Raw genomic sequence first — 24,410 nt, 5'->3', positions numbered from 1 at the left:
ATAGGTGGGAGAGGCACTTGCCATTGAACATAGAAATTGGCAAGCAAGAGATCCATGAAATTCCCCAGACCTGAACACTTTACTGAGAATTTTTCAGTTTCTCTTGGTTCTACTCACGTTCTCAAATTTGAGACGTGTCATTTCCCTATTAGTAAATTTACTGTCTTCTAGAATCACATGATCATCATCTTGCCAAAGAACAATAATGATGAGAGGCTGGACACTACTTTAATAGTAGCTGGGTGATGCTTTGAAGGCACTTTAAGTCCCTGGCCAAAGATTCTAATTTCAAATCAGATTCCCCCAGAACTGAAGAAGCTTCTTGGATGAGAAGAAAAATGTCTTCAAGGAAAAACAAAGGAAGACCAGTTGCCTCTTGAAAAAGCAACTTTGGGACCCCCAATTACTACTTCTGATGCTGCAAAATGATTATCTATCACCATGTAAGTGTCTTTATTTAGAGTATCTCCAGCACTGATATTCAGGTTTACAGAATGTGCTAAACTCTTATTCTGGTCTAGCAAATCATTTTAGTATCCAAACCAGCGGTGGGTTGCCCCCAGTTTGGACCGGTTTGCAAGAACTGGTAGTAAAACCACTGGGAGGCCCCACCCACCACCCCGGATGTTGTCATCAGTGATCTGCGCAATCCCGTTGCAAACCAGTAGTAAAGGTAAGTAGAACCCATCCCTGATCCAAACAAACCATGTTATTGCTTGGGACAATTTGGTCCACTAAACAAGCTAAGATAATGGCTGAATTCTGCCAACTTCCCCAATCCTATTTTAGCACAGTTCCTACATTTTGGCAAGCTCAGCAGGTAAGCATCCAAATACATTTTACAGTGAATAAATTGATTTATTTTCCAGCTATTTAGTGATTATGATCTAACCGATTTCCTGCTAACAATGCACATTGTGCTTTACAGAATTAGAATAAAGTAACATTCCTGACCTAAAATAGTCTAAAAACAAGCACTTTTAGGAAGACGAAAGCAACAGCATACAGAGAAAAAGTTGTATCTAGTTTTATGTATTTAAGCATGTGTGTATTTCTGGTTTAAATAAGGAAGTTACTCAGTTAAACAACGTCCCTCACCTATACAAAACTGTCATTAATTGGACAAACCACAAACTAACTTATATTATATACAAGGTTTATAACTTTCTTTTTCCCTGGAAGTGTGATTGGGACTTTGACCTCCTCAGTCATAAGTGGATGAACGATAAAAGTGCTGAATATATTTACTGGATCATTTGCAAAAAAGAATCCAGCTATTTGGGAATATTTTCAGCATAAATTATCCCATGGAAATTGAATACTCAAAATACTAAAAATCAATCATGAAACTGAAAAATCTGCTAGGGAGTATCGTTTCTTAAGTGAGAAAAAGGGCACCCTTACAATTAAAGATTCAAGAATGTGGTGGTTCAAGATGATCCAAAAGGAATAGTTTCTTTCTATACATTTTGATCCTAAGATTTCTATACTTGGTGCCATATGGCAATATCTCTTACGTTGGACAAAGCAGCAGTTGTGTTAGCTGAATATGTTTTTCAACAGCCACAGAGAAACTGAAAGCTTGCCACATTCTGGTAATATGTTGCCAGTTAGAAACTACAGTGGTGTTTGAAAGTTTGTGAACCAGGGGTGAAGTCCAGCAGGTTCTGACAGGTTCTGGAGAACCGGTAGTGGAAATTTTGAGTAGTTCGGAGAACCGGCAAATACCATCTCTGGCTGGCCCCAGAGTGGGGTGGGAATGGAGATTTTGCAATATCCTTCCCCCAGGAGTGGGGGGAAATGGGGATTTTGCAGTATCCTACCCCTGGAGTAGGGTGGGAATGGAGATTTTGCAGTATCCTTCCCCTGCCACGCCAACCACACCACACCATGCCCACCAAGCCACACCCACAGAACTGGTAGTAAAAAATTTGGATTTCACCACTGTTGTGAACCCTTTTATTCCTGCATAAAAATGGCCTAAAACATGATCTATTCTTCACCCAAGTCCTACAATTTGATAAAGGAAATCCAATTAAACAAACAAATCAAAAATGTTATACTTGTTATGTTATACATTGATTTATTGAAGAAAGTGATCCAAAGCTACATATTTCTATTCTCTTTATCTATATTTAGGAGTTGGATGGAAAACAGATCATGTTTTAGGTCATCTTATGCAGAAGTATTGATAATTCAAGAGGGTTCACAAACTTTTATGCAACACTGTACGATATCCCAAAATGGAGGGCTAGTCTTATTTTTTTAACCAAGCGTAATAGTAGTAAATCAAGCTAGCCTATTTATTTATTAATTATATGTAGTCCTCAACTTATGACCACAATTGAGCCAAACATTTTTATTGCTAAGCGAGAGTTGTTAAGTGAGTATTGTCCCATTTTACGACCCTTCTTGCCACAGTTGTTAAGTGAATCAGTGCAGTTAAAGTTAATAACACTGTTCTTAAGCAAATCTGGCTTCCCTGTTGACTTTACTCATCAGAAGGTCACAAAAGGCGATCACATGATCTCAGGACACTGCAATTGTCATAAATATGAGTCAGTTGCTAAACATCTGAATTTTGATCACGTGACCATGGGGGAAGGTACAACAGTTGTAAGTGTGAAAAATGGTCATAAGTCACTTTTTTCAGCACCGTTGTACTTGTGAACAGTCCCTAAATGAAGCATTGTAAGTTGACGATTACCCATAGTCTGTGCTAGAAAGGAGATTTGAGATGTCCAAGAAATCTGAACTGGAACACAAATTAGATGGAATGTGAATTCTGTTAGTATTTCATATTCAGTCTGAATATATACCAATGTAAATTGTGTATCATAGTTATGCCACCCGTTTTCAGCAACCTCTTTCTGCAAAACCTGAACTCTAGATAAGCACCAGCCTTCTTAAAACTTAAAACTCTCAGAAAAAGGGTACTGTAAATGACAATTTATTGAGTAATCAATATACACATAAAATAGGCATATAAGACGGATAATTTTTAAATCAGGACCTTCTTCCTTGATATTTAACATGGTTCTTAACTTTCAAATTTTGGATTAGCAATTACTACAAGCAGTCCTCAATTTACAACCATTCGTTTAGTGAGTGTTCAAAGTTACAATGACACTGAAATAAGGGACGTATGATTTGTCCTTGCACTTAGAACCATCACACCATCCCCACAATTATGTGATCAAAATTCAGGCATTTGGCAACTGGCCTGTATTAATGACGGTTGCAATGTCCTGAGGACACGTGATGGTCATTTGCAACCTTCCCAGCCAGCTTCCAACAAGCAAAATCAATGGGTCAAGTCAGATTCACTTAACAACTATGTGGTTTACTTAACAACTGCAGTGATTTGCTTAACAATCATGGCAAAAAAAAAAAAAACTTCGTAAAACCAAGTGTGACTCACTTAACAACCTCTTAGCAACGGAAATTCTGGTTGTAAGTCAATGACTGCTTGTACTTCTAATGGATGAAATATGTATGATATTAAATAGGAAGGGATTAATGAACATAGAATACTTCTAAAACTAGGTATTTGCTAGACAGCCACTCAAAAGTCTGCAAAGCAATGTATTTGGTAAAATAAATAAAGATAACACAACCTGTTGAGATCTACAATGCAGAATTTTGTGAAACAGCAAAACAATGGATGCAGCTGATGTTTGGATTTCCTAATGTCTAGAAGAAAGCATTTTATTCATGATCAAGAGGGATGATGAAATATGTCCTAGATACTGAGAAATTGAAATCTAAATATGGGAGATATGGCCTCGTAACACATGGAAGTATTAATAAACTTCTGTCTCATTTGGTAAGCAGCTGTCCAATGATATATAACTATAGCTATCTGACTGTAAATCTCTTCCAACCTGAATAGAAAATATGGACTACAAATAGCAAAAGAAATTCTGACAACGTGGAATGGCATACATTGTATGCCATACAATATCATATTCAAAATTTACTATACAGTAAAAAATACAGCATTAAAATAATGGCTTTTATTCATTGGAATGGAGAATTTAGTTAGGACATTATTGCAATCTTATTTAGAAATGACATACTCACATACATACATAGATTACAATCTTGTTTAAAAATGACAGAGTGTGTCTAATATATATATATAATATCAGTCGCGAAATTCAAATTTTTTTACTACTGGTTCTGTGGGCGTGGCTTGGTGGGCATGGCGTGGCTTAGTGGGCATGGTAGGGAAAGAATACTGCAAAATCTCCATTCCCACCAGGGGTGGGTTCTAAATTTTTTTACTACTGGTTCTGTGGCTTATTTTGTGGGCATGGCTTGATGGTCATGTGACAATTATTTAGGATTTAGCAGAGGTTCTGGTCTACCAGGCTTTTAACTGCTTGCAGAGTTGTCCCGATCTACCCATTTATTTTTGCAGGCACTGATCTACTCATGTATTTTTGCAGGCACTGGTCTACCCATTTATTTTTGCAGGCACCGGTCTACTCATTTGTTTTCTTTTAACACTGATCAGCTGTAGGGCGGCCCTTTGAAGCCCCGCGGCAAGAGTTTAAACAGTTTTTTTCCCTCTAGCCATCAGCTGGGACTCAGGAGGCAGCAATAGATAGGGGGTGGGGCCAAATAAAAGGTAAGAATAATGCAGGGGGTTGGGGGGTGGGGAGGGTGGGGGGGGAAGAACCAGTTTGGTGACATCATATCATCACCGCTATCGGCTCGGCGGAACTGGGTGGAACCGGGCTGAACCCACCACTGATTCCCACCCAACTCCAGGGGAGGATACTGCAAAATCTCCATTCCCTCCCCACTCTGGGGCCAGCCAGAGGTGGTATTTGCCAGTACTCCGAACTACTCAAAATTCCCGCTACCGGTTCTCCACAACCTGTCAGAACTTGCTGAATTTCATCCCTGGTATATATGTATATATATATATATATACACTTATTATAATTCCTGCTTTAGTTCATTTATCAAATCACGAACATTTATATTAAATATACAAGACAGTTGTCATGGTTTAAAGTAATGCTGATTGAACTATGATATGATGAACATGAAAGTTCTTAAACTGTCTGAAGAGGTAACACTTCAAGATACTCCAATGTTTGAGGCAGACTATAATGTGGCAGTTGTTAAATATCTCATTTACCAAAATGCAGTTTTAACTGGACTTTTTTTATAACTGTAATTTCTGATCTATAAGGAGACAATGAAACTGCTGAAAAATCTACACCTGCTACAGCAAATATTCTATATTTTCAATATAAAATTCAAAGACACCAGAGAGCATCCTGGTAGAAGACAAATGCATTACTCCTAGTAAGATTGAAAAAAGAATTAATAAGCCAGCTGTTTTCATTTCTTGTGATAGGATATTCAGTAGTGCAGGAAGCCTTGTTAAAATGCTCTGTCTGTCCATTTATCCATCCACTGGCTGTTTTCTTCCTAAAGTATGAAAAGGGAGCAAGAAATAGTAAACCAATTAAATAAAAGATAGGAGATGGGGGGGAGGAAATACTGTAGAGCTGAATCTACTGTACTTTATGTCAACATCACTCAGAATACAGCACCATCCTTGATACCATTTCCACCATGTCAATATTATTCTCTATACATTGTGACATTTTATTCAAACCTTTTGCCTATCTTTTTGAGTTCTCATTAATACCATCCAACCACTGCTTTTTCAGTTTTCTTCCTTGTGACTCTTTTACTATTTCTTCATATATTTGTTCTGCACTTTGATCACGTCTATATAAGAGCAAAATATCTCAGTGCATTTCTTGCTTTCACACTGAATCACTCATGTTTGTATTCAGTTCACATTTATTGAGCACCTATTCATTCTTAACTCTGTCTTCTTTTATCATACTCCTTAGATACTCCATTTCCTGTATTTTAAAGTTACTCTTATATATCTCCTGATATAGCCAACCTTCACTTCCATGTAATAGTTAGGACAAGCTCACTTAACAATATTCTAAACTTATTTCAAGGAACATTCATTTTCCACAACAGATGACATACAAACTTCTAATAAGCATTTGCAATCTTAAAATTTTTCAATTTCCCATCTTTAGAAACATTCTATCAAAATATACAGTACATATTTTTGCTTTAGTCTAGGTATGCATATCTTGCAGTTGTTATCTTACCCATCAAACACAATCGTCTTGGTCACTGATATACCATCTTTCAAATCTATATTCCCAATTAACATTTGCAGTCAATCATTCAAGTTCTTAGCCAACAACATTACATTATTTGTGTTATTAAAAAGAACACAAAGAACACATCTCTGTCAACACAACTCTATCATCTATCCAAGCATCACAGGGATTCCTTATAGGTTTATTCATAAATGTATTAAACAAGCTTGTTTAATCACATATCCTTGTCCTTTTCAATGCTCAACTGAAACCTTTCAGTACAAATTCTATTAATTTTCATGCATGGTTTACTCCCATCATATATTTCTTTGTATTCAGTAACCAATTTTTAACTTTGTACTCAAATAAAATATTCCATAATTTACTTTATCATACTTTTTTCCCTCAATTGACATAAATTCTTTTTTTTTTCATCCTTCTATTTGTAAATGACCTGTTGAAGAGCAAATCTGATCTTCATACCCACTGCTTGGCAAAGAAACATACTTAACTTCCCAAATTTTGTACTTCTTGTACCATTTTGATCAGAATTTTGCCAAATGTCTTCCCAGGCGCATGTAATAAATTCATTGCCAGGTAATTTTGCGTTCACGTATGCCACTTTTCCCTTTATGGAAGGGAACAGTAATAGCATTTTCCCAACTATCTGGCACAGAAGTAGTCTGCACACACTTAATAAACAAATTGCACAGCCGTTTCTTAACTATACTATAACTATGTTTTAACATTTCCCCAGTTCTACCATCTAAACATGTAGTCCTGCCATTTTCTTCATTTTACCACAATATTTCTTTTTCATTATACTTCTCTTGACATTAATATTTGTAGGATTTATTTCAATGTTAGTTTTCAACATGCCACTATAATTCCATATGAATCTTTAAAATACTCCATCATTCCCTTATTCTACGTTTATCCCAAATTATTTTATCAGTTTTATTTTTAATTCTCTTCCTGTCTAGCTTTGGTTGCCTAATTCCAAGTCAGTTCTTTATTTCCATAAAATCTCTCTTTTTATCTTAAGTTTTTCTTTACTATATTTTTCCGACTGTATTTTTATGCACATGGGACAAAAATTTATTTTTAGCAATTGCTTTCTTTTATGCATTTTCTCATCCACATATTTTAATCCCATTAAACATCTTTTTCATACTTCTCATTAGTGTAAGTTCCACACTTATAACACAATTCTTTTCCTTCTCTCCCAACATCTTCAACATCTTTTCCCCATGTCTATTTTCCACTCATTTAGTTGAAACATTATCCTATTTTTAATATTTTAGACTAATATTTTATCTTCCTATATTCTGATTTCATTCACTTTTCCTCTTTTCTTCCTTTTCAATTTTTTCCTAAGATCCTTTCTTGACATTACCTAAAAGTAGTCTATGTCTCGTTTAAAGTGTCTCATGCTACCATATGCTTCACTTATTCTCTCAGTGTTTCAGTATAAACAATCAAATCAATCATATTCTTAGATTATATTAATTCTTTTATCAGATGTACTATGAATTCAGTTAGGCTTAAATCACATGTTTGAAACAAGCAGACATTTTTCCAAGTATGTACTCACCAAATAGTCACTATGCTCATCCACTTTGGCATCTCGAGTGGCCAAAAAACATTTTGCATTATGTTTCTAAGTCATTGCCTTATCCTTTCATGTCATCTAACAGAATATTTTTTCCCATGGATCATGTTCATTCAAAATGTTGCATAGATTTTCCCAAAACTCATGTGTAAGTGATTCTTTCATTATCATTACTGGAGCAGAACAGACAACTATCTCTGAATTCCTATGTTCATATTCTCCCATAACAACCTACAAGACTCCAGTTCAAACTTTCTGACATACATTCCAGTCCTCTCATTCACTATTAAATCTATACCTCCATATATTCATCAAGGCCACTACTCAAAATCACACTATTCTCATTCCTATTTTACTGTTCCCCTTCCTTTTAGACTGGTAGACATATTAATTCATAGCCTGTAGATTTATTCCTCTCATATTCCAAGTCCCCAAACCATGATCATCATCAGATTGGTTCTACTGCTGAAATCTTGCATCCAAGATGCAAATAATTGACTAAATTATTAATTACCCACTGTAAAAATTCAAGTTTTGACTATTCTTGGTACTATTCCTCTTGTAGACCTGTTTGAAAATCATTAAGTGTATCTATCAGGGCTCTGCCTTAATTGATGATAGATTATGGGCTTTTAGCTGGTCATTTCAGAGGCAATTTTTTTTGTTGGCATGATGGAAGAAATTTGCTAAGAAGCTATTCACAATTCCTTTTGCTATTCTATCTTGTTCAAAATGCCCACTGATATTTACAGTAGTTTGTACAAGCAGGCAGAAAAACAATTATGTATAACCAATTGATGTTCTGGATGCTTTATATAAAATGACAGGAATTGATTTAAACAATGTGTAAATATATAAAAGACAAATAAATAAATCTAAGATACCGATAGGTACCAAATGGATTGACAGAATCCATAGACAATAGAAGTGTTTAAGAGACAGTAACAATAAAAACAGATAATGACAGTAAAGATGAATGGGAATATTAACAAAGAAATTGTATAAGGGTGATGAGCAGGGTTTATTTGTAAAGAAGAAATAAGCAAGTTTATATAGAATGGATTGGTTAAGAAAATAATGGGAAAGGATGGATAGTATATAAAAGGAAAAGAGAAAATGGATGCAAAAATGTTGAATTGATGAAAAGTGAGATAAAGAAGCAAAAGAAGATTGTATGCCATGAATATAAAACCACAAAAAAGTTGAAGATGGATAAAAATGGCAGAGCACAATCCACATAGTTAGAGAATGCATACGGTTAGGTAGGAACCAAAAGACCAAAGAATATGATAATAAATGAAGTGTGATGGAAGGACAACTGTTGATTGTATGAGAGAACACTTAGAAAAAGGGATTACAAGAGACCAAAAGAAGGTAAAGATGTCAAAGACCAAGCAAGACTATAGGAAAAGGTTGAGATGAATGGAAGTGAAATGTAAACAGGCTAAGAACATTATTCACCAAAGTAATCAGAGAAAAGTGCGATAGCAGAGCTAGGTGGGAATCAAGTGAAATATAGGAATGAAGAGATGGAAAAGGAAGAGGCAGAGGAGAAACTGGTAAATGAATGTAACTGGATAACTAAATAGATGCAGGATACTGGGGTTCAGATGCCAATGGAAATGAAGATGAATGGGTGAAGAAAATGGAGGGATGAGCTTGTGTATCAGCTTGACTGAAGACCAGGATGAAGAAAGGCACTTTTGTTCCTTCCTTAGAACCTCATGGGAGGTGGAGCTTTGGCCAGGAACGTCCCAAGAGCCTCAAAACTTGGGCTCAGTCTTCTCTTCAACCACCACCACCACCACCACCACTTCCTCCAACGATGCATATGGCAGACCGGCCCCTCCTCACCACTTTCCTCCCTCCTCCTCTTTTCCCTCCTCCCCTTTCGTTGCTCCTCCCCCTTTCTCCCGGCGGCCATTGGCCCAATCCCGGCCGCCCCCTCACTCCGCCGCTCAGCTGAGGAGACAATGGGCGATCAAAGGAGGGGAGGGGGGAGGAGGAAGAGGATGGCGCTAGACGAGGCGAGAGCCCGGCCGGGTGGCGCTTTCTCTGCGCTCGATTAGTGATCCTAGAGAGGGAGAGTCAGCCAGGCGCCGAAGCCAAGCGCTGGAAGGGACACCGAGTGGTGGTGGTGGCGGCGGCGGCGGGTACAGGGAGTCCTTGCCGCTGCAGCTGCTACCTCCTCCTCCTCTTCCTCCTCCCTCTCCCCGCTCTCCCGCGCCTCGCGAGCAAAGTGTGTGCGAGAGAGTGTGAGTGTTGAGTGTGAGTGAGCGAGCCCCGTTGCGCAGCTTGGTTTGCGCACAAGCACCACCAGCAGTGGAGGAGGAGGGCGGCAGAGGCACTACCACCACCACCACTACCACCACCACCAGCGCCCGGGCATTTGAGGAGAGGAGCGCTGTGGAGCGAGGCAGAATACACGCATATCTGAGGAAGGCGGGCGGGGAGGGGAGGGAGGGAGGAAAAGCGAAGCGGCGGCAGCGGCAGAGGCCACACCAAGACACCCAAGTGAGACAAAAGTAGCTCCAAACCAGCACCCAACTCCACCTTGGGAAGCTGGCGGCAACCGGGCGCCTCAGCATGGCTTCCGAGGAACTCTACGAGGTAATCAGCCCCAATGCTTCCCCTTCTCCTCGTCCCCGCCTTATTCCTTATTCCCGCCAGCCCCCCCCCCGCCTCCCTTCTCTTTTTTTCGGGGTGTGTGTGAGGGCTAAAAACCCGGCTCCCCCTCTCCTCAGTTTCTTTTGGCTTCTGGCTTTTCTTGGCGGGGCCCTGTGTGTGTTATATGTGTGTGTGTGTGTGTCTGTTTCCAAACTGCGAGCCTGCCTCTCTCTCTTCCCTCCCCCAGTTTCGCTAGAGGAGGACGGAAATATGACTGAAAGCAGGAGACGGTAAAGTGTAACCATTGGCTTGCGCTTTCTCTCGCTTCCCCCCCCCCTTTCTTTTTTTTTAACCCGACCCCCGACCCTCCCCCCTCCTCTCAACTCCACGGCCACCCCCTTTTGCCCTCTCCGGTCTCGCCACGAGGAAGGGGAAAAGGGTGGGTGCCGGACGTTAGGTTAGCGGCGCTGACAGCCGCGACTTTGCCCAGACCCTCTTGCGCACAAAAGTGTTTTTGGTAGTGTGCAAAAAATGTGTTGCAGAAGTCCTGCCCGCTTTTTGTGGGGGGTGGGGGTGGAGGGTGCGTGGGAAGGCGAAAGGAAAGGTTATCTTCTTCTCTTTTGAAAAGTACATTGACACCTTTGCCTGGTGAGCCAGCTGCGTTGATGCACAAAACACCCAAACATCCAAAACTAATGCTAACTCTGCATTCTTTAGCAGAATGAACAAGTTTGGGGAGTTTTTTTGTGGGTGGGTGGATGGAATGGGGGGGGGGCGTGTTGGTTGGCTGGTTCCAACCCATGCTATTTTATTTGAGGGATGCCCAGGTGGATTAAGCGTGGTAGTAAATAGCTTCATTGGCTTTGCTTGAGGATGGAGGAAGGTGACTTTTTTAACTTTGAATTTCCAGTCTTTTGATGCCATTTATAAAATCTTCAATGTACAGGCACAGGATTGGGGGGGGGGGATTCCTTTTGGATGCAATTTCTTTTTTGTTTTTTTTTAATATTTTATGGAGTATTTTGTATAGGTTAATGCTTGCATTAAATTTTTGAAACCATTCTCATTCATTTGATAGGTAAAACTCATTGAAGAGCCTGTGCTAGTTTTCTTCTACCATGGACAAATACTTATGTAGATAGGTTTGATATATTTGTGTGTTTAATTTACTAGCAGCCATGTGAGTCTGGAACCTTAGAATTACTAAAATATATTCAAAAGTAGTACAGAACATAGGGTACAACTCTTTTAACACATTTACTAGGGATTGTGTTGCCTGACTTTATAACTTTATTTATTGTAAAATAGTGTTGTACCTAATGTTGAACTCTTAAATGATGCAGTAGGAAGAATTTAGGAACTGAAAATATTTCCAGTTCAGCTGATCAGTGGAGAGTACTCCATGTCTATGAGTTAGTAGAGTTCAGTTTTTGAACAAATGAAGTTTTTGAACTAATTTGATAGATGATTATGTGCCACTAAGTGTTAACTCTTAAGAGACCATATAGATTTCATCTAGGATTATCTATTCCCAGTCTGGTCCTTTAGATCTTCCAGTAGTGTACATCACTGCTCTAATGGAGCCCATCCATCTTGTGGTTGATCATCTCTTTCCTTCCACCTTTTCCAGTATTATAGTCTTCTCAAAAGAGCTAAATCTTTGCATAATATGTTCCAAATATCATTGGACATTATATCATTGGAGCTTGGACATTTGTGTCTTGAATGAGAATTCTGAATTGATTTGTTCTTTGATCCAATAATCTGCAACCTCAGTTGATTATAAATTTATCATAAAAGTAAATTATGGCTAAAGACGGCAAAGATTTGAGGGATTTTTAGAGGGGAGTACAAACAAATTATTTGAGGGAATTGTCAGTAATATAATAATTTAGCAGCAGGTTCAATCCGTTGGGATTTTTGAACCTATATTTCATAAGTGCATATATTTTCTGAATTGTTTTTTTCTAGGAAGGTCATTGGACAATTTAATCCAGTTCTTTATTTCTGATGTTGGGGATTCTTGAATCTGTTGTCCAGAAATGGAACTTACAAGTTGCTTATGACTGTAGTAACCCATTCTGTTGACTGCACAGAATGCCCCCCTCCAAGCTGCATTGTGTTTACTTTATCACTCAGTCATGTTAATTGGGCTATAGAAAGCTAACCCTATGAATTAAAGAACTTGGAAGAATGTTTGAGAAAGCAAATTAAGATATTAAAGACTATGGCAGGTGCTTTATATAAGTACACCATTTGGACCTTAATTGGAATGGAAGAATTAACTAAGGCTATTACTGAAGATGGGTTAGGTATAGAAACTGTCTTTACAAATATTCTTGGACTTTTAAAAAAAGTTATCATAGAGTATGCTTTACTATTGAAAAATTTAGTAAGAGAATTAAAAATAATCAGTTTCTTGATAATCATTCATATCACATTTCAGATGGAAGAGAACTGAATCTCATTATATTTGTAAAAGATAATCACACTGTTTTCAGCTGAGATGTATGTCGTGTTCAGATAAGTTATGATACTGGGATTCTCTAATTTTTCAGTTTTTGGTTTGGAATTATTGCATTTGGAGGCAATAACAATCTGAATTAATTAAAACAAGATATACCTATTTTTTTTGAAATTGTAGAAAACTCTCAAAATGAAATATAAACTTTATAGTAATATATGTGATAATCCAATTAGGAAATGGCGTTGATAAGATTTCCAAAACATTTTAATTGGAAAAACATTGATTAATAAATTATTTGATTTTGTGTATATGTGTGCGACTGCGTACAGAGGATTGTAGAAAAGAGACAGCACTGCAGCTTATGCAAAACAACTTTACCAACCCTTGCTTTCTTATAAAAGAAGAAATTGCTTGGAGAAGTTGTGGATTAAATTTATTTGTACTGGATTTAATCATCCTTTGGTTTATAAAAGAGTTGAAAGGATAATATGAACTTCAAATGGAATTAAATAAAATTTATTCAAGATGTTGGATAAACCATGAGCAACATTAATCTTCCTTCTTTCCACCCACCTACCTAGCCACCCATTTATGATATGGGCATGCTTTATTATAAGAAATTCTATGCATTTTTAAAAAAACTTGATGAAATTTCTTCCATTTATCTTCAAAAACTTTAGAAAATAATTGGTAAATTACTTGCATTACCGAATGACCCAAGTCAAGAGCAAGCACATATTACCTTTATGAATGACTTCTCTTTAAGAAATTTAGAATCAGTAAGTTATATGGAGTTGTGATTCCAAGTACATTAAGTATACTATATAGTTTTTGACTTTATAGAGGTTTTATAGAAAAACCTTAATCTGTTTTAATGAAATACCTATGAATTTTTTGAGGGGTTAGATAACTGAAATCTGAATATGAGTTCTATAAAGGCGAATACAGTGACAATTTACATTAACATAGCTTCCAAATCATGGGATATAATTCCACTTTATTTTGTTTTGACCAGATCTCACCTCAGATACTGTGTCTAGTTTTGGTCACCACACTTTAAGAAGAATTCAGCAAAACTGAAATAGAATTGGAAGGACACTGAGAATCATTAAGGGATGATCCCTTCCCAAACTGTCTTAAAATAATTTCTCAGGTGCAGTTTCACAAGTAATTTCCTTGGCAGCTGGGAATACAGCATTTTCTTATGATGTCCTTGCAATGGAACTATTTCTTAGAGACTTTTATATGGATTAGAAATTAATAGATAATAAAATAAACAATTGGGAAGATGTGTTTATTTGTGTTCTTAATTTTTAGATGCTTTGCCCTTCTAATGAATGAATGACAATTTTGTATTTTTTTCTTATTTAGGTAGCTTTAATAATAATACAGGTAGTCCTTGACTAACAACAGCTCATTTAGTGACCGTTCAAATTTCTAAAGGCACTGAAAAAAGTGACTTAATGGTTTTTACAGTTACAATCTTTGCACCATCCCTGTGATCATGTGATCAAAATTCAGATGCGTGGCAACTGGTTCATACTTATGATCATTGCAGCGTCCTGGGGTCATGTGATCACTTTTTGCAATCTTCTGACAAGCAAAGTCAATGGGGAAGTCTAATTCACTTAACAACCAGATTACTAATTTATCAACTGCAGTGATTCATTTAACTACTGTGGCAAGAAATGATGTAAATGGGGCAAAACTCACTTTAAAAAATTGTCACCTAACATAAACTTTGGGCTCAATTGTGGTCATAAGTCGACGACTATATGTATTATATGATAATATAAATTACTTTAAAATAACATAAGTTATATCTATTCAAAAATTATTCTTGGGATCTTTTAGTGAATTTGAAAAATAAAAGTGAAATACTTGTAAAATTGAAAAGTAGACTAGTAATAGTTCCTGCAATCTAATTAGTTAAAGAATTTAGAATTATAATAATTCACAATGCCTGGCAACTTCTCTCTATATTCTACATTGGTCATTTTATTGTTTGAAAATTGTATAGCAGAACAGATCAAATATGGCTTGAAACCTGTAGCACGCTTTCAATTATGTGATTCTTTAGGTCAGGAATCAGGAACCTATAATTCAACATCTGTAAGAGCCTGACCATTACATCAGTAGTGAAGGATGTTGAAAGTTATAGTAATAAAAGTAGCATTTAGAACAGTGGTTCTCAATCTTTTCTTCAGCATGGAACCCCTTTAAATATCTTTTGTGGCCACGGACCCCCAAGAGTTAACTTAAGATTTAAATCACAACATTTCTTCAAGCCTTTGCGGACCCCAGTGGTTGAGAACCACTGATTTAAAGAACCAGAGTTTTTCCACTTTTGTTCAAGGAAAAGAAGGCTAGCCTCTATGGTTTTGATTTAACTAAGTATTACATAATCAGGATAAATGTGATGAGATGGAAGAGGAAGAAAGCACTCTTATGTATGTAGGGTCCAAGTCATATCAAATATTGTGTTGGTAGTACCCATATAATCCTTAGTCTGATTTTATTTTTCATGGTAGCTGTACTATTAGGTTTTTATTTATTATTAAATGTCAGCCTTCCTAGGTAGGCCAGACAGGAAACACAACAAGCTGTGCTAGTTCTACTTTATTGTAAGTCTACAGTAACAGAATCTTGCAAGTTTGAAAGTGCAAATCTCCTTCAGTCCCTTTTTACAGCTTGATAAGCAAGGGCGGTTCCTTTCTGAGTTTCTTTCTCTGCCTATTATGCAGGGCTCCCCCTTATCATCTGATTTTTTTCCTAGGCAGCGTCTCCCCTCCTCTCCCCCAGGTTCTCACATACTATTACATAAAACCAGTGTGTAACTTTTGGATTATAAAAATTCTTCCCATCACAAAACGTTAAGGTGGGCAGCTGTACTAATAATCAGTTGAATAGTGAATGTTTAGTTTTTATCAATCATAAGAGTGAAAAAATAAAGGAGTAAAATATATAAAACATAAATTGTAACAAAATATATTAAGATATAGATCATGAATGCTAAATACTCTTAGAAATGTAATATGCACATGCTAGAAGCTGCAAGCCATTCTGGCTCCCTAGTTTTAAGTACATAAAACATAATTTTACAACTAGTTAATTAATTGCAACTTTGATGAGATCTGAAGGAGATACCATTTGAGATGAGGTTAATCTAATAAAAAAATGTGTTAAAATTATTTAAACATTTCTCAAAGTGTGTCACCTCTTTATTTCACATTCCTCCTTTTAACTTTTCTCTCTTCTTTAAAATAATAGATATGTGTTTGTTATTATTGTTATGGTTTGTTGTTCAGTCAGCCAGATATTTAGACTGGATTTGGCATTTTATTCATCTATTTGAGTCCTTCCGAGTACTTGGGATACATAGATATTTGTTGGTGTTAAAGATATTGTTGCAGGATGTAAACTGTTCCAAGTAAGGCTGCCTTTTGTAATTGACTGATGGTGATTTTTGTCAGTGCTGATGGTATTCCAATGGTGGTCCAATCGTTTTGGGATTGCACCCATGGCAGCTATCACTATTGGTACTACCTTTGCTTTCTTTTGCCATAGCCATTCTACTTCTCTTTATATTTTCTATCACTTTGCCTATTTTGTGGTGCCACCAATTCCTCCATAAAGGCAAACAGTATTTCTTGCAGATATTCCAATGTGTCATTGTTGCTAATTTGTCATGCCGTTGCTTGTAGTCACTCTATGTGATCTTCTTGCAGCAGCTAACTAGGTCGTCCACTGCTTTGTCAGCTTCTTTGCATTTGCTGTCTGTTGCTATCTTCTCAATTAGTCTGCTTTTGTTCTTAAGGCTTGGTCTCATGCAGCCAGAATTACCATAGCCCCTCTATCTCCTTCTTCAATTTTTCTGCCCTTGGCCTCTGTCAAGTCTTGTTGTTATTTGCTTGGTCTGGTTTTTTTTTTTTTAAATGTATTGGTCATGTAATTACTTTGTGTTGCCATGTCTTTTTTCTGTTCTTCATTTGGTCTTTCTGGTTAACCAGTTTGGTGTCTCCAATATTCAATAAGCCTTCATGGTATACTACCTTTAGTGAATCTTCTTCACTCTCCTTCAGATATTCTTCCAATATCCTTTTTTCTTCTTCAACTATCTGTACTTGCAACGTTCATAACCACCTATTTTCCTTGGTAAGTAAAGTCTGTCAGCATCATTACATAGATAAGGGCATGATTCATTGTTACTATTTTTCTTGTCTTCCTATCCAAGGTTTTTAGTTCTGCTTGAACCCAGTTGACTATTCCAGCTGTGTATCTAATGACATTGGAATTCCAGATATTAATCGCATTGATGTTATTTTCTCCACTAGGTTTGGATTTTAATATATTCTGCACTCTAATGATGTATTTACTTCTAACCTTCTTGACTTGAGCATGCTCAACTTGAGCATTCTTGTCAGCTTGAAGAATGCCCAGGTATTTGTAGCAAACTTCTTCATCCAAACTCTTGATATTATTTCCATAGGGCATCTTGATTCTTTCAGTTTTCCCTAGTTTTCCCTGTTTGATGGTAAGTGTGGTACATTTGTCCAGTCCAAATTCCATTTCAGTTTCTTGGCTATATATATATGTACAACGTTATAATAACAAACAGTAGTGGTTATAGTCTCCTTGAAGAATTCTTCTCTTTATATTATCCTCTCTCACTCTATCACCATTGACCAGCAATTACATCTTCCATTATGCTATTGATATTTGCACAAAGTTTCTAATGTTTCAACTAAGTCCTGTTATTTCTACTTGATTATGCAATCATTTGGCAGGCAGTTGAATGTCTTCTGGTAATCAATATAAGCTACATTAGTGTTGGTCTTCCTTCTCTTGCAATTTTTTGTTCTTCTGCTGTTTGGGCAGTTTCCTTTCTGTTCAGGTGGAAAGAACTTGTTTTCAACTAGATGCTGTTGACTGCATCCGCTAACAGATAAGTTAGCAGTTTGAAAGTTTGTTTGCTTATTTATTTATTTATTTATTTATTTATTTATTTATTTATTTATTTATTATTCAAACTTCTATACCGCCCTTCTCCTTTCGGACTCAGGGCGGTGAACAGCCAAAATAAAAACATTTATACATAACATTGCAATTAGAAATAGATTTAAAATAATTAATAAATTTGGCTCATAATTTAAAACTTGTCAATTTAAAATCAGTATCAAAATTTTAAAACCAACCCTAAAATCAAGACAGACCGGCTAACTGAAAAAAGTAAGTTTTTAGGGCCCGACGAAAAGTCCGGAGGTCGGAGATCACTCGTATCTCTGGGGGTAGATTGTTCCAAAGGGTAGGTGCCACCACAGAGAAGGCTCTTCTCCTGGGGGTCGCCAGCCGGCATTGTCTGGCCGACGGCACCCTGAGGAGGCCCTCTCTGTGGGAGCGAACCAGCCGGTGGGAGGCTATTGGTGGCAGAAGGCGGTCCCGTAAGTACCCGGGCCCTAAGCCATGGAGCGCTTTAAAGATGATCACCAACACCTTGAAGCGCACCCGGAAGTCCACTGGAAGCCAATGCAGCTCGCACAGGAGAGGAGTCACATGGGAGCGCCCCGTCGCTTGTTGTGGGTTAGCAGGTAATTAGTCTATAGTTTCCTGGTGCAGCCCCTTTTCTTAGATCTTTCATTATCAGATAGGATTGGCCAGTCATTAATCAATCTCCAACTTCACCATTTTGCAGTATGTTGTTAAATTGCTTGGCAATGACTGGGTGGAGACCAATCAGATGTTTCAACCAAAAACCATGCAGTTCTTCTGCTGCTGCTGCTGACCAAATCTTGATCTTCCATGGTTTTTTTCCGCCATTTCTTCTGTTATTACAATTTCATTTATTTTACCTTCTTTTTTTATTCTTATCCAATTTCTGGTTTGTAAATGAAAACAATATCTGTGCTGGCTGATTCCTCCTGGTTTGCCTCAGCAGCCGAGTTCTACAGTTCAGAACTCTACAGTTCTGGCAGGGCTTTGATTTCTTTGCCCTGGGTAGACCGTTGCAGTTCTTCCAATTCTGCTTCTCTGAATACTTCATTTTTTAAAAAGAAATTATAAATTGATTTTGATTTTGCTAGCCCTGTTCCGTTACTTCTGATTCTGGGTGTTGTTATTTGCAGAACTGGTGCATTTTTTTTAAATATCCTCTTGTTGAACTTGATTTGTAATAACAGATCATTATTTCTTTGTTTTCAATCTCCATATGTTTGCAACAGGTAAACAACTTTTTAGTCCTGCAGTTTCTGGCCCCAGTTGCTCACCAACAGTCTTGAGTTGTGTAGCTCATTGTCCAGGAACTCCAATACCCAACACAGTCCTTGTTAGCCTGGGTAATGACCAATCTGGTATGGGTTTCTGTAAATTATATCTTACTATATTGTTTATGGAAGAGAGATTCTTCATCTAGCTCCTCTGTTGACCCAGTCCAGTATATTTCAACCTCTGCCATAGATCTCTTCCTCTGATCACATTATTAGATTTACATACTTACATTGGCTTGAGGTTCTATCTCTATCCTGATAACTCACAGTGTTCTTGCTTCTTACCATCTAAGTCATCTTTTAATGTTGCTTAATCTTCATATTGGATGGATGAGTGAAACTAAACTATATAGTTAAACCCATATAAGACAGTAACTGTACTTGAGAATTGAGGTAACACTGTTTTTGATGGGATTGCAGTCCTCCACAAAGGACAAGGTCGCACCTTGAATGTACTTCTTGAATTTACTATCACTAGATTTACAGATGCCAACTATAGTGAAGATAATATCTGCATACCTAGACAGGGATCACATCAGGGGTGGGTTCTACTTACCTTTACTACCAGTTTGCAGTGGGGCTGCGCACGCGCACTTGCTTCACTTGTGCACATGCACACTCTTCTGTGCATGCGCAGAAGCATTTTGATGACGTTGGGGTTGGTGGGCAGAGCCTCCCACCGATTTTACTACCAGTTATACAGAACCTGTGCGAACCGGGGGCAACCCATCACTGGATCACATATCAGTTGCTGATCACTTTCTGTTTAAGGCCGTGTTTCTCAACTTTGGCATCTTGAAGATATATGGACAATTGCTGGCTGGGGAGTTTTGAGGGTTGCAGTCCACATATCTTCAAGTTGCCAAGATTAAGAAATGTTAATTTAAGGTGTTAATGATGATATTTAAGTCCTAAACAGCTTAAGAGTAACTTTCAAGGATAGCCCTTTCTTTCCATTGCTTAAATGTGTTGCAATTTCCTTCTTGAAAATATGTCTTAAGTGAAAGAATGCAGTAATAATTTGAGAAATTGCATATATCAACATATATATGTAGTGGCAGTGGCCATGTGTCTGCTTCTCTATATGTCTGTGATTTCTAGACGACATAAACATAGATATATGTCATTTTTGCTTATGACAGTATATGTAAGTAAGTGGAAATGGAAAATAGGCATAGAGGACAAGAGAACAGATGGAGTTAAAATCCAGGTTGAGACAGCTTGTGCTAAGAGTCAAGTATTGTTTCTATAATTATGTTGTATAAATGTTTATGATAAATGGAGAGATTGTTGATGAGAGGATTGGAGTAATAATTAATTTTCTTAAATCACATTTCTGAATGAAAAATAGATGTAATATTGTATATTTAACTTAAAATGCTCAAATATTTTAGATAACATCAGATAATATTAGATAACATTATTGGAGCAGTTTTAAAAATACTATACTTTCAGGGGAATATGAGTTCTAGCTTTTAAATGTGACTTTAAATCAAAATCTTGCTATTATAAAGATATATAAAGATTGTCAGTGTATAAGAGTTCATGAATTGGAATAGACATGGCAAGAGGTCAGCCAATGGGGACTGTTTGGTGACTCAGACAGTTTGGAGTCTTGGCACGGCTTAGCTTATTTGGTCTATATATAAAAGTTAGTTTGTCCTTGAATTATTGCTTCTGTGATTATATAGCTTCTGTGCTTCTGAATTCTGAGTTCTGGTTCTGGCTTCTGCTGCATGGCTATTGTATATATGCAATGCTTTATATTTATACTGTATATAAAAAAGCTTCTTTTATACATGAATCATGCTGAATTATTTACTTGTGTGCTGGTTGGATTGCTGCAAACTCTAACAGGTTATGGGCCCAGAGCACACCAGACACAGTAAAACTGAACTGTAATTAAGCTGAAGGACAGCCTGTGTTATAAGGAAAAGCGAACAAGGCAGAGAAGGCTTGCAGGATGGCTGTTGAGTTCAAGGAGAGCTCTCTGCCTCGATTGGGACAGAAGAATTATATTATTTGAGCTGTAAAATTGGAATGCTTGCTGAAGACTAAGGAGCTCTGGGATATTGTTATTAATCCACCCCAGACACCATTAGCAGCAGCAGATCAAAGGCAGCATGATAAGGCACTGGCCTATATCATCTTAAATTTAGAAGATGAACAATTCTTGAATGTAGCTGATTTAAAAACCACAAAGGAGGTTTGGCTGAAATTGAGAAGTGTGCACGTGAGTGCATTAGCATGCAATATTGTGCAGTCATTGAGACAATTATATAGAGCCCGGTTGCAACCACAAGAGAATGTGGAGAAGCATTTTCTGCGAATGCAAACTTTATTTATTGAATTGGAACAGCGTGGAATGAAGATTCCTGAGTCTCAGAAGGTACTATTGGTGTTAAATAGTCTTGATGAAACGTGGGACATTGTTCAGCCATTTTTGAGTGCAAACCAGAACAGGACTTATGAATGGAAGCCACTAAAGCCTGTTTACTTTCTGAAGAAAACAAACACCATTTTAGAAAAAGCCACGAGAGGGAATTCCTGAGGTGGGGGCCTAAGGAGCAGAGAGAGAAAAGCAATAGACAGGATGTCTGCAGAGATCGGATTACAGCCCAGCAAAGATTTTCTAAAAAGGAAGAAACAGGACAGCAACATCAGAGGTGTTTCATATGTGGTGATAAGACTCATTTAAAGAAAGACTATTTGCAAGGAAGAAAGACAACAGATGGACAAGCTGCTGTTGCAAAAGTTAGCTATTGTAATAGCAAAGACAAATGTTTAATAGACAGTGGGGCAAGTCAATAATAATTCAAAATTGTTTTTCAGAATGGATCCAGCTGGAGGTGATGCAGTAGCCTTATGGCCAGAAGGCTAAAGTCTCAAGAAAAGGCAGTGTGCTGATTCCATGTCTGGAAGAAAAGTTTAGTAACATATTATGTGCACCTGAAATGGAGCATAATTTACTGAGTGTCTCTAGTCTAGACAAACAAGGTTTTGAGACCACATTTGTAAATGGGAAGTTCTCATAAAGAGAAATGGGAATGTATGTGGACAGGGCATAAAACAGGATAATCTTTATGTGTTGTAGGGACAAAAGGTTCAATGTGCCCAAACATTTGGAAATGTGGCACAACATGATTCATGTGTTCATCTCTTGCACAGAAAGCTTGGCCATGCCAGCTTCAGTTTTGCAAAAGATGTAACTGGAGAAGGGTTAAACTTAAAAGGGTGTAAGGCATATATGGACTCTGCAGTATGTAAATCATCAAAGTCTTAGGTATTTCCTGTAAGCAAGAGTAGCACAAGGCAGACAACAAGAACTCTAGAGCTGGTACATGCAGATTTGGGGGGAGCCAATGCAAGCCAGTTTGGGAGGAGCAAAGTATACACTGGTCATTGTAGATGATTACAGCAGATTTGGGTTCTGCTATTTACTAAAGAGTAAAAGAGAGGTGATACAGAAATTTAAGCAATGGGTAAGCTTCGTAGAAAGAAGATATAAACAACAGGTATGTCAGCTGAAAACTGACAAAGGTTCAGAATTCATGTCAACAAGTTTTCAACTGTGGTTGGGACAGTTAGGAATAAAACACAGACGCACAAATCCGTATACAGCAGCTGAGAATGGCGTGGTTGAGAGACGAAATGGTGTGTTACAAACCATGAAGGACTCACTGCTGGAGGATTCTGGTCTGAGTAGGTCATATTGGGATGAAGCCATGTTGACTGCTAATTATTTAATCAATAGGTTGTGGAGTTCCTCAATTAATGATACTCCATATGCTGTGCTACATGGGAGAAAGCCATTTCTGGCATATTTAAGGGTGTTTGGAAGTAATTCATGAGTGCATATTCCAAAAGCAATCAGGAGAAAAGATCAACCAAAGGCTAGAAAGCTCAGGTTTATGGGCTGTGAGCCTGGCTCAAAGAGCTATTGCTTTAGCGATGGGAGCAAAAGAATAGTAATTTCCCGTTCTGCTAGCTTTGCAGAACAAAATTGGAAAAGAATTTATGCCAATTTTTGGAATAATCCACTTAGTGACGGTGACCCGCTTATGACAGTAACTCACTTAGTGACAGTGTCAGCGTTCAGGGAGGAGAAACTGAAAAAGAATAAAAAGAGTCAGGAGAAGATGATGACTCAGATATGAAGCAAGAGAGGATTGAAACACAAGGGCAATCAATGTCACACAGGTCAGAGCGATGGAACAAGGGGATTCCACCTGACAGGTATTCTGCTGGTGAGGTTAAGGTGTGTAATGTGTGGTATGAACCAAGAAACTATCAGGAAATATTGGCATTACCCACAATTGAACAAGTAAAGTAGAAAGAAGCCATGGAAAAAGAAATGAAATCCATGGCTGGACATAAAGTGTTCACATCTATGAGTTTGCCACAAGCTTGTAAAGCCATAGGATGTAAGTGGGTGTACAAAAAGAAAGTATTATCCAACAATGAGGTACAATATAAAGCAAGATTAGTGGCGCAAGGTTTTTCACAAAAGAAAAACATGCACTATGATGAGGTATTTGCACCAACAGTGAAGAGTGAAAGCATAAAGTTGACAGTAGCATTGGCAGTGGCACGTGGCCATAAAATTTGGCATTTTGATATAACCACAGCATTCCTCAATGCAGAATTAGAGGAAGAAATTTACGTGGTTCAAGCACCAGGGTATGAAAGCAAAAAGCCTAACAAGGCCATTTATGGGCTGAAGCAGTCAGCCAGGAATTGGAATATTTGTTTAGACATGGCATTGAAGGGTCTTGGGTTCAAGAATTGCAAGGCTGATGATTGCATATATACTGGAAAGATAAAAGGTGGTGATTGTCAATTATTAGCATTTGTGTATGAGCTCTTGTTTTATCGCAAAAGATTTGTCACAGGTAAAGGAATTTGCTAATCAATTAGAGGAAAAATTTGAATTAAAAGATTTGGGTGAAATAAAAAACTTGGTGTAGAGATACAAAAAACTGAAAAAGGTGATTATGTTCTCAGTCAAAGAAGGAAAATTGAACAGCTGTTGGAGAGATGCAACATGAAGGATTGTAATTCTGCTCCAACACCTATGAGCACAGATTTTCACAACAATTTGGGTGAGGACAAAAGTGAAGCCTGTGATCAAAAGATATATCAGTCTGCAATAGGGACCTTGTTATATCTGTCACAGTGGTCCAGACCAGACATAGCTTGTGCTGTAATGGTGTTTGAGGATAATGCTGCTTGCATAAAAATGGCAACAGGTGACAGAATAAAAAATAAAAGCAAGCATGTGGATATTAAATATTGTAATGTAAGAGAAG

At 37.5% G+C, this 24,410-nt stretch overlaps 1 protein-coding gene across 1 annotated transcript in view; it reads left to right on the top strand.

Moving 5' to 3' along the window:
- The first annotated feature begins 10,064 nt into the window (after nucleotides 1–10,064).
- Nucleotides 10,065–24,410, top strand: part of CDYL (chromodomain Y like) — a 159,462-nt gene continuing 145,116 nt past the window's right edge. The window contains exon 1 of the mRNA XM_070942534.1: nucleotides 10,065–10,374. Coding sequence (XP_070798635.1) covers nucleotides 10,351–10,374 — 24 coding nt within the window. The 5' untranslated portion in view covers nucleotides 10,065–10,350. The remainder of the gene's footprint in view (nucleotides 10,375–24,410) is intronic.

The sequence above is a fragment of the Pituophis catenifer genome, unplaced genomic scaffold, assembly GCF_029215685.1.
Source record: "Pituophis catenifer annectens isolate HBS135680 unplaced genomic scaffold, rPitCat1.0.hap2 SCAF_3, whole genome shotgun sequence".
Classification (NCBI taxonomy): Eukaryota; Metazoa; Chordata; class Lepidosauria; order Squamata; family Colubridae; genus Pituophis; species Pituophis catenifer.
Note: the sequence above shows the minus strand (reverse complement) of the source record. Positions and strands in the feature narration are given on the sequence as shown.